This window comes from Camellia sinensis, chromosome 3 (assembly GCF_055761805.1).
Source record: "Camellia sinensis isolate YWXY chromosome 3, ASM5576180v1, whole genome shotgun sequence".
Taxonomy (NCBI): domain Eukaryota; kingdom Viridiplantae; phylum Streptophyta; class Magnoliopsida; order Ericales; family Theaceae; genus Camellia; species Camellia sinensis.
Window position 1 is genome coordinate 3,893,017 of NC_138963.1, and position 12,501 is coordinate 3,905,517.

Below are 12,501 nucleotides of genomic sequence, written 5' to 3' on the forward strand. Positions count from 1 at the left end.
TTTACTATTTTACCATAAAATAGACTTAAATCCGGGCCATCTTTCATGATTGTCCTCTTGATTTCTCTTTTGCAAGTTACAAATGTGTGCATTAATATCACAAAGAAAACAATAGGTAAGTAATAATGAAAAATGTTATATGCAATCTTTTTTTTCTTTTTCCTTTTTTTGGCAATAATTTTTGTATCATCATTTATGTGGATATTTGTTATTGATTCTTAATCATTAAGAAAATAACAATATAAACAATCTAATATCATGTATTCAGTGATATTGCCAACCCTCTTGTGTGTGTGTTGACGTGATTCTCCACTATAATTTCAAGAACCCCATCAACCTTTACAAAAGAGAGAAAGATATATCAAGAACCATGGTTTTTTCTTCCAACCCAGCTTATCTTGATCTATCCAACTGGCAACGGGTTAGGGTTTTTTCTTCAATATATGTTTTTCAATCCATGGCTTCTTTGCCAATAAAGCACCCAAAAAGAGAAGAAAAAAAATTATATTCCTCCCCCTTTTCTTTGTCTCCTCTTCTTTATTTTTCACCATATCTTTTCTTGAATATACATTTCATTCTTGCTTTTTTGTTTTCGTGTTTTGTTTTGTTTTTGTTTCACAGCAGCAACAAAATCCTCAAATTGGAACTGGCAGTGGGAATGGAAACCCTCATCTTCCACCACTTCCGTTGCCACCACCACCACACCAGGGTGATGGTTCAGGCTCAGTCAGGCCTGGTTCGGTGGCTGAACGGGCCCGAATGGCGAACATACCCATGCCAGAAGCTGCCTTGAAAAGCCCGACATGTGAATCAACAAACACAAAGTTTTGCTACTTCAACAACTACAGCCTCACTCAGCCTCGACACTTTTGCAAGACTTGCCGGAGGTATTGGACAAGAGGTGGTGCTCTGAGAAGCGTTCCTGTGGGCAGTGGTTGACGGAGAAACAAGAGAAGTAATGGAAGTAACAGCTCGAAATCTCCGGTCAGTGGTGGCAGTGGTGATGGGCAAACTAGCAGTGGTTCATGAAGTGCAGTCTCATCTTCTACTAGTGTTGGAATAGCCAGTTTATTAGGTCTCACACCACAAATTCCACCACTCTGGTTCATGGCAGTTCCACTGAGTCAACTCACTGATCATTATCATAATCACTACGGCGAAATCGGGTTGAAATACAGTGGAATTCCAGCTCCTTTGGTGGTTACAAGTGACATGAACATGAATTTCCACCTTGGAAGTAGTTCACTTGGTCTCGGTGGCGGTGGCGGCGGTGGTAGTGGAATCGAGCACTGGCGGTTGCAACAACCAACTCAGATTTCCCCGATGGGGGGCTTGGATTTTCCAGGTGTTTTGTACCCATTTCAAGGTGGTGTAGAGCCCTCGGGCTTTGGTGGTGAGGGTAGTTAGGTCCGGCCAAAGCCGCCGGGTTTAGGGTTCACTACTCATCAACTCGGTTCAGTGAAAACGAAAGACAATCAGGTTCAAGAGTTGAATTTGTCAGAGCAGTTTTTGGGAATTCCAGGAAATGACAAGTATTGTTGTGGTTCTAGTTCTGCTTGGACTGACCTTTCTGGGTTTAGCTCATTTTCCACTAGGAATCCCCTATGATTAAGTTCTCTGTCTATCTTGTGATCCCCAAAGTGAAGCTTAGTTTTCTCGGAAAAGTGAAATGAAAGTTTCATACTTAGTCATAGCTTGGGAGTTTTGAATTTAGTTGGCCAAGATGGAGGATTTTGATGATGGATTAAGGACTTTGTCTCAAAAGGTTTGTCTGAAAACCCTAGATAGTATTTCATGCTTTCAATATTTTTTTCTTTTGGTTTAATTTTATTTTATTTTGTTCGCGTCTGAGCATGTTTGCATGGATGAATGTGTGAGTTGTAGTAGTTTTTATATTGGAGTTTTTTTTTTTTTTTCTTTTTTTTTTTCTTTTTATTGAAGTCCTAATTTTCAAAAGTGATCAATATCATTGGGCTGAATGGTTTCTATGGAATTCTGTGTTGACAAAAATTCACAGTAGATCTTCAATTCCTAGGGTTTGCATAAAGTTAGATTCTACCTTTGAACCCTCATGAATTGCATCAGATATCCGACAAATGAAAAAGGCTATATGCAATCTTTTTTTTTTTTGTTTATTGTTTTTTTTTGGCTAATTTACCCATATTTTTATATGAAAAATTTATATAAAATTATATGAGAATGACATTTTTATAATTGTGACCTATGGGGATAGACTTTTTACTTTGAGATATATAAACTTTGTTTATATAACATTACCTAAGTAGGATTTTAAAGAATAAATCTGCAAAAGCAATATTCACAGTAAATGCTGACATTCAAATTGGAAATTTCAAAAGAAAAAGGAAAAAAAAATCCAAAAATACCATGAAAATTATCCAATTATTGAAAATAAATATCTGCATTGAAAATACTTACAGAGGTGTGGGTATTTCTCTAAGTATTTTGAGTTTTTTATTTTTTTATTTTTGAAAGCACTATTATTCTGAATAATAATTCAAATCTTAAACATTGTCTCTTTCTCTTTACTATTTTACCATAAAATAGACTGAAATCCGGTCCATCTTTCATGATTGTCCTCTTGATTTCTCATTTGCAAGTTACAAATGTGTGCATTAAGATCATAAGGAAAACAATAGGTAAGTTATAATGAAAAATGTTAAATGCAATCTTTTTTTTTTTTCTTTTTTCTTTTTTTGGCTATTATTTTTGTATCACCATTTATGTGGATATTTTTTATTGATTCTTAATCATTAAGAAAATAACAATATAAATAATCAAATATCATGTATTCAGTGATATTGCCAACCCTCTTGTGAGTGTGTTGATGTGATTCTCCACTATAATTTCAAGAACCCCATCAACCTTTACAAAAGTGAGAAAGATATATCAAGAACCATGGTTTTTTCCTCCATCCCAGCTTATCTTCATCCATCCAACTGGCAACGGATTAGGGTTTTTTCCTCAATATATGTTTTTCAATCCATGGCTTCTTTGCCAATAAAGCATCAAAAAAGAGAAGAAAAAAAATTATATTCCTTCCCTTTTTCTTTGTCTCCTCTTCTTTATTTTTCACCATATCTTTTCTTGAATATACATTTCATTCTTGCTTTTTTGTTTTCATTTTTCGTTTTGTTTTTGTTTCACAGCAGCACCAAAATCCTCAAATTGGAACTTGCAGTGGAAATGGAAACCCTCTTCTTCCACCACTTCTGCTGCCACCACCACCACACCAGGGTGATGGTTCGGGATCAGTCAGGCTTGGTTCAGTGGCTGACCGGGCCCGAATGGCAAACAAACCCACGCCAGAAGCTACCCTGAAATGCCCGAGATGTGAATCAACAAACACAAAGTTTTGCTACTTCAACAACTACAGCCTCACTCAGCCTCGGCACTTTTGCAAGACTTGCCGGAGGTACTGGATGAAAGGCGGTGCTCTAAGAAGCGTTCCTGTGGGTGGTGGTTGCCGGAGAAACAAGAGAAGCAGAGGAAGTAAAAGCTCGAAATCTCCGGTCAGCGGTGGCGGTGGGGATGGCCAAACTAGCAGTGGTTCAACAAGTGCAATCTCATCTTCTAGTAGTGTTGGAACAGCCAGTTTATTAGGTCTCACACCACAAATTACACCACTCCGATTCATGGCAACACCACTGAGTCAACTCACTGATCATCATCATCATCACTACGGCGAAATCGGGTTGAATTACAGTGGAATTTCAGCTACTTTGGTGGTTACAAGTTACATGAACATGAATTTCCACCTTGGAAGTAGTTCACTTGGTCTCGGTGGCAGTCGCAGTGGAATCGAGCATTGGCGGTTGCAACAACCAACTCAGATTTCCCCGATGGTGGGCTTGGATTTTCCAGGTGTTTTGTACCCATTTCAATATGGTGTAGAGCCCTCGGGCTTTGGTGGTGAGGGTAGTCAGGTCCGGCCAAAGCCGCCGGGTTTAGGGTTCACTACTCATCAACTCGGTTCAGTGAAAATGAAAGACAATCAGGTTCAAGCGTTGAATTTGTCAGGGCAGTTTTTGGGAATTCCAGGAAATGACTAGTATTGGAGTGGTACTAGTTCTACTTAGACTGACCTTTCTGGGTTTAGCTCATTTTCCACTAGGATTCCCCTATGATTAAGTTCTCTATCTATCTTGTGATCCCCAAAGTGAAGCTTAGTTTTCTCAGAAAAGTGAAATGAAAGTTTCATACTTAGTCATAGCTTGGGAGTTTTGAATTTAGTTGGCCAAGATGGAGGATTTTGATGATGGATTAAGGACTTTGTCTCAAAAAGTTTGTCTGAAAACCCTAGATAGTATTTCATGCTTTCAATAATTTTTTTTTTTTTGGTTTAATTTATTTTATTTTGTTCGCGTCTGAGCATGTTTGCATAGATGAATGTGTGAGTTGTAGTAGTTTTTATATTGGAGTTTTTTCTTTTCTTTTTTTTTTGTTGAAGTCCTAATTTTCGAAAGTGATCAATATCATTGGGCTGAATGTTTTCTATGGAATTCGGTGCTGACAAAAATTCACATTTGATCTTCAATTTCTAGGTTTCTCATAAAGTTAGATTCTATCTTTGAACCCTCATGAATTGCATCAGATATCCGGCAAATGAAAATCCTATATGCAATCTTTTTTTTTTCTTTTTTCCTTTTTTGGCTAATTTACCCATATTTTTATGTGAAAAATTTATATAAAATTATATGAGAATGGCATTTTTATAATTGTGACCCATAGGGATAGACTTTTCACTTTAAGATATATAAACTTTGTTAATATAACATTTCCTGAATAGGATTTTAATGAATAAATCTGCAAAAGCAATATTCATAGTAAATGCTGACATTCAAATTGGAAATTTCAAAATAAAAAGGGAAAAAAAATCTTAAAATACCATGAAAATTATCCAATTATTGAAAATAAATATCAGCATTGAAAATACTTACAGAGGTGTAGGTAATTCTATAAGTATTTTGAGTTTTTTATTTTTTTATTTTTGAAAGCACTATTATTCTGAATAATAATTCAAATCTTGAACATTGTCTATTTCTCTGTACTATTTTACCATAAAATAGACTTAAATCCGGGCCATCTTTCATGATTGTCCCCTTGATTTCTCTTTTGCAAGTTACAAATGTGTGCATTAAGATCACAAAGAAAACAATAGGTAAGTTATAATGAAAAATATTAAATGCAATTTTTTTTTTCTTTTTTCTTTTTTTGGCTATTATTTTTGCATCACCATTTATGTGGATATTTATTATTGATTCTTAATCATTAACAAAATAACAATATAAGTAATCTAATATCGTGTATTCAGTGATATTGCCAACCCTCTTGTGTGTGTGTTGATGTGATTCTCCACTATAATTTCAAGAACCCCATCAAACTTTACAAAAGAGAGAAAGATATATCAAGAACCATGGTTTTTTCCTCCATCCCAGCTTATCTAGATCCATCCAACTGGCAACAGGTTAGGGTTTTTTCTTCAATATATGTTTTTCAATCCATGGCTTCTTTGCCAATAAAGCATCAAAAAAGAGAAGAAAAAAAATTATATTCCTCCCCCTTTTCTTTGTCTCCTCTTCTTTATTTTTCACCATATCTTTTCTTGAATATAGCTTTCATTCTTGCTTTTTTGTTTTTGTTTTTTGTTTTGTTTTTGTTTCACAACAGCAACAAAATCCTCAAATTGGAACTAGCAGTGGAAATGGAAACCCTCATCTTCCACCACCTCCGCTGCCACCGCCACCACACCTGGGTGATGGTTCGGGATCAGTCAGGCTTGGTTCGGTGGCTGACCGGGCCCGAATGGCCAACAAACCCATGCCAGAAGCTGCCCTGAAATGCCCGAGATGTGAATCAACAAACACAAAGTTTTGCTACTTCAACAACTACAGCCTCACTCAGCCTCGGCAATTTTGCAAGACTTGCCGGAGGTACTAGACGAGAGGCGGTGCTCTAAGAAGCGTTCCTGTGGGTGGTGGTTGCCGGAGAAACAAGAGAAGCAGAGGAAGTAATAGCTCGAAATCTCCGGTCAGCGGTGGCGGTGGTGATGGGCAAACTAGCAGTGGTTCAACAAGTTCAATCTCATCTTCTACTAGTGTTGGAACAACCAGTTTATTAGGTCTCACACCACAAATTACACCACTCCGATTCATGGCAACACCATTTAGTCAACTCACTGATCATCATCGTCATCAGTACGGCGAAATCGGGTTGAATTACAGTGGAATTTCAGCTCCTTTGGTGGTTACAAGTGACATGAACATGAATTTCCACCTTGGAAGTAGTTCACTTGGTCTGGGTGGCGGTGGCGGTGGCAGTGGCAGTGGCAGTGGAATCGAGCACTGGCGGTTGCAACAACCAACTCAGATTTCCCCGATGGTGGGCTTGGAATTTCCGGGTGTTTTTGTACCCATTTCAAGGTGGTGTAGAGCCCTCGGGCTTTGGCGGTGAGGGTAGTCAGGTCCGGCCAAAGCCGCCGGGTTTAGGGTTCACTACTCATCAACTCGGTTCAGTGAAAATGAAAGACAATCAGGTTCAAGCGTTGAATTTGCCAGGGCAGGTTTTGGGAATTCCAGGAAATGACTAGTATTGGAGTGGTTCTAGTTCTACTTGGACTGACCTTTCTGGGTTTAGCTCATTTTCCACTAGGATTCCCCTATGATTAAGTTCTCTATCTATCTTGTGATCCCCAAAGTGAAGCTTAGTTTTCTCAGAAAAGTGAAATGAAAGTTTCATACTTAGTCATAGCTTGGGAGTTTTGAATTTAGTTGGCCAAGATGGAGGATTTTGATGATGGATTAAGGACTTTGTCTCAAAAAGTTTGTCTAGAAACCCTAGATAGTATTTCATGCTTTCAATATTTTTTTTTTTGGTTTAATTTTATTTTATTTTGTTCGCGTCTGAGCATGTTTGCATAGATGAATGTGTGAGTTGTAGTAGTTTTTATATTGGAGTTTTTTTTTTTTTTTTTTTTTTTTGTTGAAGTCCTAATTTTCAAAAGTGATCAATATCATTGGGCTGAATGTTTTCTATGGAATTCGGTGCTGACAAAAATTCACATTTGATCTTCAATTCCTAGGTTTCTCATAAAGTTAGATTCTATCTTTGAACCCTCATGAATTGCATCAGATATCCGGCAAATGAAAAATGTTATATGCAATCGTTTTTTTTTTCTTTTTTCCTTTTTTGGCTAATTTACCCATAATTTTTATATGAAAAATTTAAATAAAATTATATGAGAATGACATTTTTATAATTGTGACCCATAGGGATAGACTTTTCACTTTAAGATATATAAACTTTGTTAATATAACATTTCCTGAATAGGATTTTAATGAATAAATCTGCAAAAGCAATATTCATAGTAAATGCTGACATTCAAATTGGAAATTTCAAAATAAAAAGGGAAAAAAAATCTTAAAATACCATGAAAATTATCCAATTATTGAAAATAAATATCAGCATTGAAAATACTTACAGAGGTGTAGGTAATTCTATAAGTATTTTGAGTTTTTTATTTTTTTATTTTTGAAAGCACTATTATTCTGAATAATAATTCAAATCTTGAACATTGTCTATTTCTCTGTACTATTTTACCATAAAATAGACTTAAATCCGGGCCATCTTTCATGATTGTCCCCTTGATTTCTCTTTTGCAAGTTACAAATGTGTGCATTAAGATCACAAAGAAAACAATAGGTAAGTTATAATGAAAAATATTAAATGCAATCTTTTTTTTCTTTTTTCTTTTTTTGGCTATTATTTTTGTATCACCATTTATGTGGATATTAATTATTGATTCTTAATCATTAAAAAAATAACAATATAAGTAATCTAATATCATGTATTCAGTGATATTGCCAACCCTCTTGTGTGTGTGTTGATGTGATTCTCCACTATAATTTCAAGAACCCCATCAACCTTTACAAAAGAGAGAAAGATATATCAAGAACCATGGTTTTTTCCTCCATCCCAGCTTATCTTGATCCATCCAACTGGCAACAGGTTAGGGTTTTTTCTTCAATATATGTTTTTCAATCCATGGCTTCTTTGCCAACAAAGCATCAAAAAAGAGAAGAAAAAAAATTATATTCCTCCCCCTTTTCTTTGTCTCCTCTTCTTTATTTTTCCCCATGTCTTTCTTTAATATAGCTTTCATTCTTGCTTTTTTGTTTTTGTTTTTTGTTTTGTTTTTGTTTCACAGCAGCAACAAAATCCTCAAATTGGAACTAGCAGTGGAAATGGAAACCCTCATCTTCCACCACCTCCGCTGCCACCACCACCACACCAGGGTGATGTTTCGGGATCAGTCAGGCTTGGTTCGGTGGCTGACCGGGCCCGAATGCCCAACAAACCCATGCCAGAAGCTGCCCTGAAATGCCCGAGATGTGAATCAACAAACACAAAGTTTTGCTACTTCAACAACTACAGCCTCACTCAGCCTCGGCACTTTTGCAAGACTTGCCAGAGGTATTGGATGGGAGGCGGTGCTCTAAGAAGCGTTCCCGTGGGTGGTGGTTGCCGGAGAAACAAGAGAAGCAGGGGAAGTAATGGCTCGAAATCTCCGGTCAGCGGTGGCGGTGGCGATGGGCAAACTAGCAGTGGTTCAACAAGTGCAATCTCCTCTTCTACTAGTGTTGGAACAACCAGTTTATTAGGTCTCACACCACAAATTACACCACTCCGATTCATGGCAACACCACTGAGTCAACTCACTGATCATCATCATCATCACTACGGCGAAATCGGGTTGAATTACAGTGGAATTTCAGCTCCTTTGGTGGTTACAAGTGACATGAACATGAATTTCCACCTTGGAAGTAGTTCACTTGGTCTCGGTGGCGGTGGCAGTGGAATCGAGCACTGGCGGTTGCAACAACGAACTCAGATTTCCCCGATGGTGGGCTTGGATTTTCCAGGTGTTTTGTACCCATTTCAAGGTGGTGTAGAGCCCTCGGGCTTTGGTGGTGAGGGTAGTCAGGTCCGGCCTAAGCCGTCGGGTTTAGGGTTCACTACTCATCAACTCGGTTCAGTGAAAATGAAAGACAATCAGGTTCAAGCGTTGAATTTGTCAGGGCAGTTTTTGGGAATTCCAGGAAATGACCAGTACTGGTGTGGTTCTAGTTCTACTTGGACTGACCTTTCTGGGTTTAGCTCATTTTCCACTAGGATTCCCCTATGATTAAGTTCTCTATCTATCTTGTGATCGCCAAACTGAAGCTTAGTTTTCTCGGAAAAGTGAAATGAAAGTTTCATACTTAGTCATAGCTTGGGAGTTTTGAATTTAGTTGGACAAGATGGAGGATTTTGATGACGGATTAAGGACTTTGTCTCAAAAAGTTTGTCTGAAAACCCTAGATAGTATTTCATGCTTTCACTATTTTTTTTTTTGGTTTAATTTTATTTTATTTTGTTCGCGTCTGAACATGTTTGCATAGATGAATGTGTGAGTTGTAGTAGTTTTTATATTGGAGTCCTAATTTTCAAAAGTGATCAATATCACTGGGCTGAATGTTTTCTATGGAATTTGGTGCTGACAAAAATTCACATTGCTCTTCAATTCCTAGGTTTCTCATAAAGTTAGATTCTATCTTTGAACCCTCATGAATTGCATCAGATATCCGGCAAACGAAAAATGTTATATGCAATCTTTTTTTTTTCTTTTTTCCTTTTTTGGCTAATTTACCCATATTTTTATATGAAAAATTTATATAAAATTATATGAGAATGACATTTTTATAATTGTGACCCATAGGGATAGACTTTTCACTTTAAGATATATAAACTTTGTTAATATAACATTTCCTGAATAGGATTTTAATGAATAAATCTGCAAAAGCAATATTCATAGTAAATGCTGACATTCAAATTGGAAATTTCAAAATAAAAAGGGAAAAAAAATCTTAAAATACCATGAAAATTATCCAATTATTGAAAATAAATATCACCATTGAAAATAGTTACTGAGGTGTAGGTAATTCTATAAGTATTTTGAGTTTTTTATTTTTTTATTTTTGAAAGCACTATTATTCTGAATAATAATTCAAATCTTGAACATTGTCTATTTCTCTGTACTATTTTACCATAAAATAGACTTAAATCCGGGCCATCTTTCATGATTGTCCCCTTGATTTCTCTTTTGCAAGTTACAAATGTGTGCATTAAGATCACAAAGAAAACAATAGGTAAGTTATAATGAAAAATATTAAATGCAATCTTTTTTTTCTTTTTTCTTTTTTTGGCTGTTATTTTTGTATCACCTTTTATGTGGATATTAATTATTGATTCTAAATCATTAAAAAAATAACAATATAAGTAATCTAATATCATGTATTCAGTGATATTGCCAACCCTCTTGTGTGTGTGTTGATGTGATTCTCCACTATAATTTCAAGAACCCCATCAACCTTTACAAAAGAGAGAAAGATATATCAAGAACCATGGTTTTTTCCTCCATCCCAACTTATCTTGATCCATCCAACTGGCAACAGGTTAGGGTTTTTTCTTCAATATATGTTTTTCAATCCATGGCTTCTTTGCCAACAAAGCATCAAAAAAGAGAAGAAAAAAAATTATATTCCTCCCCCTTTTCTTTGTCTCCTCTTCTTTATTTTTCCCCATATCTTTCTTTAATATAGCTTTCATTCTTGCTTTTTTGTTTTTGTTTTTTGTTTTGTTTTTGTTTCACAGCAGCAACAAAATCCTCAAATTGGAACTAGCAGTGGAAATGGAAACCCTCATCTTCCACCACCTCCGCTGCCACCACCACCACACCAGGGTGATGTTTCGGGATCAGTCAGGCTTGGTTCGGTGGCTGACCGGGCCCGAATGCCCAACAAACCCATGCCAGAAGCTGCCCTGAAATGCCCGAGATGTGAATCAACAAACACAAAGTTTTGCTACTTCAACAACTACAGCCTCACTCAGCCTCGGCACTTTTGCAAGACTTGCCAGAGGTATTGGATGGGAGGCGGTGCTCTAAGAAGCGTTCCCGTGGGTGGTGGTTGCCGGAGAAACAAGAGAAGCAGGGGAAGTAATGGCTCGAAATCTCCGGTCAGCGGTGGCGGTGGCGAAGGGCAAACTAGCAGTGGTTCAACAAGTGCAATCTCCTCTTCTACTAGTGTTGGAACAACCAGTTTATTAGGTCTCACACCACAAATTACACCACTCCGATTCATGGCAACACCACTGAGTCAACTCACTAATCATCATCATCATCACTACGGCGAAATCGGGTTGAATTACAGTGGAATTTCAGCTCCTTTGGTGGTTACAAGTGACATGAACATGAATTTCCACCTTGGAAGTAGTTCACTTGGTCTCGGTGGCGGTGGCAGTGGAATCGAGCACTGGCGGTTGCAACAACGAACTCAGATTTCCCCGATGGTGGGCTTGGATTTTCCAGGTGTTTTGTACCCATTTCAAGGTGGTGTAGAGCCCTCGGGCTTTGGTGGTGAGGGTAGTCAGGTCCGGCCTAAGCCGCCGGGTTTAGGGTTCACTACTCATCAACTCGGTTCAGTGAAAATGAAAGACAATCAGGTTCAAGCGTTGAATTTGTCAGGGCAGTTTTTGGGAATTCCAGGAAATGACCAGTACTGGTGTGGTTCTAGTTCTACTTGGACTGACCTTTCTGGGTTTAGCTCATTTTCCACTAGGATTCCCCTATGATTAAGTTCTCTATCTATCTTGTGATCGCCAAACTGAAGCTTAGTTTTCTCGGAAAAGTGAAATGAAAGTTTCATACTTAGTCATAGCTTGGGAGTTTTGAATTTAGTTGGACAAGATGGAGGATTTTGATGACGGATTAAGGACTTTGTCTCAAAAAGTTTGTCTGAAAACCCTAGATAGTATTTCATGCTTTCAATATTTTTTTTTTTGGTTTAATTTTATTTTATTTTGTTCGCGTCTGAACATGTTTGCATAGATGAATGTGTGAGTTGTAGTAGTCTTTATATTGGAGTCCTAATTTTCAAAAGTGATCAATATCACTGGGCTGAATGTTTTCTATGGAATTTGGTGCTGACAAAAATTCACATTTGCTCTTCAATTCCTAGGTTTCTCATAAAGTTAGATTCTATCTTTGAACCCTCATGAATTGCATCAGATATCCGGCAAATGAAAAATGTTATATGCAATCTTTTTTTTTTCTTTTTTCCTTTTTTGGCTAATTTACCCATATTTTTATATGAAAAATTTATATAAAATTATATGAGAATGACATTTTTATAATTGTGACCCATAGGGATAGACTTTTCACTTTAAGATATATAAACTTTGTTAATATAACATTTCCTGAATAGGATTTTAATGAAGAAATCTGCAAAAGCAATATTCATAGTAAATGCTGACATTCAAATTGGAAATTTCAAAATAAAAAGGGAAAAAAAAAATCTTAAAATACCATGAAAATTATCCAATTATTGAAAATAAATATCACCATTGAAAATAGTTACTGAGGTGTAGGTAATTCTATAAGTATTT

At 36.7% G+C, this 12,501-nt stretch overlaps 3 protein-coding genes and 2 pseudogenes across 4 annotated transcripts; all 5 read left to right on the forward strand.

Annotated features, from left to right (window-relative positions):
- Positions 1-370: 370 nt before the first annotated feature.
- On the forward strand, positions 371-1,785 carry LOC114287845 (uncharacterized; annotated as a pseudogene).
- A 1,131-nt stretch (positions 1,786-2,916) lies between these two features.
- LOC145820897 (dof zinc finger protein DOF2.4-like) lies at positions 2,917-4,070 on the forward strand. Its single transcript, XM_082917580.1, has 2 exons — positions 2,917-2,973; positions 3,168-4,070. Exons 1-2 carry the CDS (start codon positions 2,917-2,919, stop codon positions 4,068-4,070), a joined length of 960 nt encoding a protein of 319 aa, XP_082773706.1.
- A 1,351-nt stretch (positions 4,071-5,421) lies between these two features.
- Positions 5,422-6,607, forward strand: LOC114316129 (uncharacterized; annotated as a pseudogene).
- Positions 6,608-7,883: 1,276 nt separating this feature from the next.
- Positions 7,884-9,202, forward strand: LOC114287846 (dof zinc finger protein DOF2.4-like). Of its 2 annotated transcripts, none has more exons than XM_082917581.1 (2): positions 7,884-8,025; positions 8,225-9,202. In XM_082917581.1, the coding sequence occupies exons 1-2, from the start codon at positions 7,975-7,977 to the stop codon at positions 9,200-9,202; spliced, it is 1,029 nt and encodes a 342-aa protein (XP_082773707.1). In that variant the 5' UTR covers positions 7,884-7,974. The 2 variants fall into 2 exon arrangements, with proteins under 2 accessions (XP_082773707.1, XP_082773708.1); XM_082917582.1 differs by having other exon boundaries at positions 8,228-9,202.
- Positions 9,203-10,460: 1,258 nt separating this feature from the next.
- On the forward strand, positions 10,461-11,688 carry LOC145820898 (dof zinc finger protein DOF2.4-like). The gene is made up of 2 exons (XM_082917583.1): positions 10,461-10,511; positions 10,711-11,688. The coding sequence occupies exons 1-2, from the start codon at positions 10,461-10,463 to the stop codon at positions 11,686-11,688; spliced, it is 1,029 nt and encodes a 342-aa protein (XP_082773709.1).
- The last annotated feature ends 813 nt before the right edge of the window (positions 11,689-12,501 follow it).

What these genes read in the sequence shown, in the direction of transcription:
- LOC145820897 (XM_082917580.1), top strand. Translation starts at nt 2,917, where the DNA reads ATGGTTTTTTCCTCCATCCCAGCTTATCTTCATCCATCCAACTGGCAA. An exon ending in CCAACTGGCAACGGATTAGG is followed by an intron (nt 2,974 to 3,167) that starts GTTTTTTCCTCA and finishes TTTGTTTCACAG; the next exon opens with CAGCACCAAAATCCTCAAAT.
- LOC145820898 (XM_082917583.1), top strand. Translation starts at nt 10,461, where the DNA reads ATGGTTTTTTCCTCCATCCCAACTTATCTTGATCCATCCAACTGGCAA. An exon ending in ATCCATCCAACTGGCAACAG is followed by an intron (nt 10,512 to 10,710) that starts GTTAGGGTTTTT and finishes TTTGTTTCACAG; the next exon opens with CAGCAACAAAATCCTCAAAT.
- LOC114287846 (XM_082917581.1), top strand. Translation starts at nt 7,975, where the DNA reads ATGGTTTTTTCCTCCATCCCAGCTTATCTTGATCCATCCAACTGGCAA. An exon ending in ATCCATCCAACTGGCAACAG is followed by an intron (nt 8,026 to 8,224) that starts GTTAGGGTTTTT and finishes TTTGTTTCACAG; the next exon opens with CAGCAACAAAATCCTCAAAT.